Genomic DNA, 6439 nt, shown 5'->3' with positions numbered 1-6439 from the left:
AGAGCGAAAAGGTTAACGCGACGCGTGTGGCCTTATCATTGGCGTGACAAACGAACAGACTACTCTGGTCAATTGCAATATCCTTCCACAACACATGTTGGGTATTATTTATTGCCGATGATAATGGCTACCCCGATCGGCAATCAAATCCCGATTTCTGTAATTACTCTTCGCCACGGCAGCGTTTAATGAACTTGAATTACATTTCATCGGAAACCATAATGTTCCGGAGTCGTTATTCTCGAATCAAGATAGCCCCACCTCCGAAAAATGAAAACTTCTGATTCAACGTGATGCCTCAGAATGGTTGGCCTTAACTTTTACGATTGATTGTTTGACTAATTCATCGCTCGGAGCAATCTTTCTCTTTTATTAAAGAACAGAAAAATATAATAATTTCAGGATTAATAATTTTCGGTTTACATAAGTGGAAATAAATACACTCACAGAAATCGATAATTTAAACGTTAATAAATCAAGAACATGTTTACGCATTTGTTTGTGATTCATAAATTATATGTTGCTTAAATTGCGAGAAATAAATCTCACGTGGAAATTGCTCCTTTAATACGTATGCAGTTGAGTAAATAGAAGTCATTAAAAAGAACGATATTGATGACGCAATAATGAATGACTACATAAGAAAATAATTATATTATATTTTTGTAGATAAATCAATGTTTTCTTAGACAGAATTTTTTATGGAACTGAGAGATTTATGTTCCATAAATGAATCATAAAATAAATTTAAGACATTAAATCTTCCACCAGAAAAACATGAGAATTTTCTACATCACGCGAGAGAGAAGGAAATTCATAATTTTTTAACGTAAAAAAATTAAATGAGATATCTATTGTATATTTCCCACCAAAAAATTTAGTTTAAAATATTTTTAAATGAAGTTAAAAAAGTACTACCATAATTCATTTTTGATCTCGCAACGTTTAAACAAAATTTGTTTCAAACGTGTGGCAATTAATGTTAATTGACTAAAACGCATTCGAGTAATAAGTGCAACAAAAGAAATGTCAATTGCGAAAGTGACCGTAACATTGTATGCGGAATTGATAATGGCACAATACTCTCCAGTGTCTCGTTCACAGTGATAAACAGGCAAGAAATCAACATCCCCTATACTCTCAATCATCACGCGCATTTCTTTTTTGCTTTCATGTTGTGCCATTGCACTTTCCTCAACAATTCCCATTTCGATTCATAACAACGGATGCGCACTGAATGAGCGTGTACTCAACTCGTATCGAATAAATAAACGTCGTGAAAATTACACGAGTAAGCTACAATGCAAAGGTTAATGCCCACTTTACGGCGATGCAGTGATTCCGATGCGGCGCAACGTAACGTTGCATCATGAATGACATAATGAATGTTCTATCACATTACGCGTTCGCGATTTCGCGAAATGCTTGCAAAATTCTCGGAATGATGAGTACATTGGCAATGACACAAAAGCAAGTCGTAACGCTCAATGTAACATCTTTTGTCGTTCTGCAGGTCTCGTGAATAAAATTTCACGGAAACCAAAAAATCTTATACGAACTTTCATTTATTATAATTTTAATTAAAGACAAGAATAATATTTTGTAGTTATAAAAAGATTAATTTCTCTAAATTTAATATTATTTTGCTAAAAAAGATTATATTTATATATAACAAATAACTTCAGTGATAAAATTAATTTCTTGGGGAACTTCATTTTTTAAAATGAAAATATCTTTTAATTCATTTAGCTCATATTCTATACAAATTTTGACAACGACGATAATGCAACATGAGAAAGTAGATGCTGCTTTATAAGTATCGTGTAGGAGTGTTTTTTAAATTTTGAACTTTGTCTGCACAGAATAAGGTAATCGCGAGGAGGGATTTCGTAATTTCAGTGAAGGCGTTGTTAAGAGACATAGTAAACTATTATTGTCTGTTAGAGCCGGCTGCATGGAACACAGACTAGGAGAATACCCATTCTCAGATTGTAGCGACATGAGGCGAGATTCATGTTTCTGCATGCAGGCGGCGAAAGAGACAGAAAGAGAGACAGAGAGAGAGAGAGAGAGACTCCAGCTTCTCGAAGAAATATGCCACGGACAAGAGTAATTAATCACTTGCGTTGACTATTGTCTTCCCGCTCGCGTATTATGCCGCCTGAGAAACTGCAGCAACGTGTCCGTAATTAAACGTGAATCATTCCTTGGGATAAAACACGGCGTTTGCATTTTCATTCTGTCTCATGAGTGCTGTAAATTTACTTCGTTCTACTCACTATCGCTACTGAAAGATATAATATCGTCGATAAATAAATTTTACGTACAGTGAAATAAGTCACTCTTAAATAATGCAACACAAATTTTTCATATATTTTATTTTTAATAACAAAATATTTATAACTTTGACTTTTATGAACATAGGTAATCTAATTATTAATTTAAATGGAAAGAAAGAATAAGTACACTATAAGTTCAATTTTCAAATGCTACGAAGTATATAGTTCAATTGTGCGTGTGTTTTCTCATATGTTTAATAAAACATATAATAACAAAACTTTTTAAAAAGTGAAATCGCTCTTTATTATAAAAATACTATCCATCAGGAGATCTAAACTGATATATAAAAAAAGATAGAATTTTTAAAAGCTTTCTCTTTGCTTATCCTAGCTTTTAGCTTATAACAGGTTGGACCTCCTAATGGATACTGAAGGCATAGCTCAGCTCTTAATAATCTTGTTCACTTGTGAGTAAAATTTACGTATCGATAGCATTCTAAGGTTAATAATACTGTTTAAATCACTTAGTAGATGATTTTACCGATTAGATAGAATTCTAAAAAAAAGTATTACAGATAAAACTGTAGTTTTACAACAACATAACGCGATTGAATTAAAAATTATTGTTTTAATAATATATAACTCACAAATAATGCATAAGTAACTTATGAAACAATCACGGGATGAGCTGAAAGAATTAGGTCATCCTTTGTTACGTGAACGAGCAATTCTCACGGTTCTAATCATGATTCGTTATTCTATCTTCAATCCTAATTCCCGCAACTCCGAACACGTACACTAGAGAAACCGCAACATTGATAGTGGCTAAAAAAAAAACTAATGGCGCCTCCGAAAGCACCCGCTCCGCGCGATCGCGGCGAAACCTTAATTCCTGGCGGTTTCTGCAGGCTTTGTAACAGGCAACGATTCGAGAAGGAGAGACTCCGCCATTAGCGGCGTCGGCGGACAAAGACCTGACAAGTTTATGGCACTTTCGACGGATTTATTTTCCAAGCAGTTGAATCTAAATGTCCGTTTTCGAGAGCATAACCAATTTTGGCGCCACGAAAATTGTGTCATCATAAGCTTTCTACGAATTTTCATGAGACAAATTCCACATTTTGTTACAAATCGAATACTATGCAAAAGAATTATACAAAATGTTTTAACGAAAAAGAGACGTTAAAAATACGTTCGAAAACTCTAATTGTAAGTCGATGTAGCTATTAAATTGTGTTATTCCTACTATAAATTATAATTTAATCATGAGATATTATACATGTATTTTTGAAACGCATAAATCTAAAAATATATGCGCTGGCATCGATGATACGTTATAATATTTATTAATTAGTATATAACTATGTCATGCACTTACCCCGTGTTGAACGCTGTACCGACATCGAGCCGCATGTCCGGAGCACAGGCAACGTCCTCCGATATTGATTTCCTTTATTGAATAAAAGGCACGTCTCTTGTCAGCCTCGCCGTTACGTCGGAGACCCTGAAGACGGAGCCGCACAAATCTGGCCTGAGTGAATTCCTGCAGAGTCGCGCTGTGATTCAGGGCCCCGGGTCGACCGTTCACCAAGTGCGTGTGGATCTTTCAAATAAAGAATTCAAATTCCTATTAACCACAACAATTATTTTTCTTGCTAAGTAATTTATAGTATAATATATTACCCATTAACAAACATATACGATATTTGATTGCAATAAGAAAAATATAACTCGATAATAATTTAATTTCCTATCTGCATTCGAAAAATATGATCCCAAAGTATATTTCTAACTATAATTTTATTGCAAATAGTTTTAAAAATAAGAGGGGATATCTATTTTTATTACCTAAATATAATAGTTATATAATTAATTTTAATAGTGAGGAGAAAGGAAAGCAAATAAAATCAAATGCAATATCTGTACTCCTATGGTATGGTTGTTGAACGATCAGCGACGATCAATTAGCGTCGGCGGGCGAAGCTACTAAATTCCAGAGACATGGGCAAAGAAATAAATAATCCGCGAATGGCGCCGCGTGCTAAGAATGGAACGGCGAGTTCCATAAACGGAGAGCATACGGTACCTAATAAGGAACAATCGCTTGTATTTAGGATACCTCGCGATCTTTCGCTGATTGCCAAACTGTATTTAATTCTTTGTTCACGCTTCCAACAAATCAACAAAGTTTTCTATACACGTATCGATCGTTTTTAGTATTTGTTCATAATCTCACGGAAAGGACAGTTTTGCTGAAGTAAACCGAAAAATAATTTTGTTAGATCATCAAAATAATTATATAGAACGCTCAAACTAGTTGCTAGAATTTCAAAAGCAGCATTGCTCTTCATGTTTGAGATTCCTATACGTAATTATTTTGGCGGTCCTTGTTTTTAGGTCTGTGAGTATTTAGTGAAATTTTGAAACAGCAAAATCGTTCTTTTCGTATTACTGCGTTTCCATTCTCTTTCACTTTCTTATCTTCCTATTTTTATTTGAAGAGATTTCTCCAAAAACTGCAATACTGCGTAAGTGTAATTTCCAAAGTAATATTTGTACTGGAAAAATTATCGAAGACGTGGAACGAGGAACAGACTGATGTCACCTGGCTTCGAATTCTCGGTAACTCAGCTGATAATTAAAGCTTTGGGTGCACGCGGAATTGCGATGAGGGAAGAAACGAAAGAGAGAAACGTGAAAAGGGAATCGATGGTACAAAAACAGCGATTCCTACATTCCGGCCATGTATGGCGCTACCTGGCCGTATAAGGAAGTATCGCGTATGCACCTTCCTTAGGGAGGAAGCTTGGTAGTTTTACGCTTCTACACCCGAGTCGGACACATGGGGAGGAGGAAAGAATAGGCAACCAAAGGAGGATGGAAGTGTATCTCCTGACATGCGGCAAACTCGTTGCACCCGCTGCCGTTTCGCAAGAAGAGATGTCTCCGCTATGAGAAAGAGTTTCCCATACCTAAAGACCGATTCTCGTAATCAGATGATTACCTTTTATTCCTCGGCCTGATCGCAAAAGTGTCTTTTAACGATTCGCGCAGGTAGATGAAATAACGAGGAGATAATATTGGAAATTGGTTTCTCGAGCAGTAAGCATATTAAACGCTACTTCACTGAATAATGTTAGCAGTACATTGCAAATCTAAATATGTAATAAGTGTCTTCATATACATGTAATTTAATTTTCGTGTAATTACACGTTTAAATGTGTAAATCCATTTTTTGTATGCAGTATATTTACTTATTTTTACTATATCTAAATTATGAGGCACTTATTATGTTTGTTATGTAATTGGATTTATAGTGCATCAGCAGTAAAGTTAATATGTTTATATATATTAGAGATATAAAAAAATAAAGAATTTCTTCTTTCTAAATAAGAAAGATTTTAGTTTCTAGTTTTTTTCTAAAAAGAAAAACTCAGAGAATGCGAATTTAATATATTTTATACTTTACAAGATAAAATAAAAAAATATAAGTTACTAAATAGCTGTGATTATCAAATTCTTACAAAAAATTAAAAATTTTTAATTACAAGCAAATTAAAAAAAAATTAAATAATCCGTTACAATAAATAAATTATTTCTCAAATAATTAAGATGGATCTCAGTTTAATAATTCCTCACGTATCTAATAATTAAGTAGAGGATAACGCGCGTTAACGTAATTATAAGTAATTATGCCTTTCATAGATATAATTGCATATACCGTTTACTCAATATTCTTACAATAAAGGATTAGAAACGCAGCTAGAATAAAACAAATCGATATATACGCGGAAGAAGGTGAAGGAAGTCATTTATAAATTTCTAACATAAAGAAACGCACTGCTTGCGGCAAACTTATTCCAGATGATAACAAGGTGAATGGTAAATTATCGTCACAAAACAGTGCCAATCGCACCTCGTGCAATAATGTCTCGGAATAATAGCAGAAATGCACACTTTCGTTTCGTTCTTAATGCATCTCTTCTAATATTCAAGTCGCCATTTACCGTAACGGTTTACTAAAAAGAAATTAATTGAGAACTAACGGTCGGTGTGTATATATATATATAGCTCGCAGTAATTATCCAGGATATTTCTGAACTTTCATCTACAATAATATTACTTTTAGGTTCTTCAATTTAAAATAGATTTTTCATAAA

At 33.9% G+C, this 6439-nt stretch overlaps 1 protein-coding gene across 1 annotated transcript in view; it reads right to left on the bottom strand.

The window, feature by feature from the left end:
* Positions 1 to 6439, bottom strand: part of wb (wing blister) — a 187244-nt gene that overhangs the window by 126267 nt on the left and 54538 nt on the right. The window contains exon 4 of the mRNA XM_018458304.1: positions 3658 to 3882. Coding sequence (XP_018313806.1) covers positions 3658 to 3882 — 225 coding nt within the window. The remainder of the gene's footprint in view (positions 1 to 3657; positions 3883 to 6439) is intronic.

The sequence above is a fragment of the Mycetomoellerius zeteki genome, unplaced genomic scaffold (assembly GCF_001594055.1).
Source record: "Mycetomoellerius zeteki isolate Tzet28-1 unplaced genomic scaffold, Tzet1.0 scaffold72, whole genome shotgun sequence".
In the NCBI taxonomy this organism is placed as follows: domain Eukaryota; kingdom Metazoa; phylum Arthropoda; class Insecta; order Hymenoptera; family Formicidae; genus Mycetomoellerius; species Mycetomoellerius zeteki.
The sequence above is the reverse complement of the archived record's forward strand: the minus strand, read 5'-3'. Positions and strand labels throughout refer to the sequence as shown.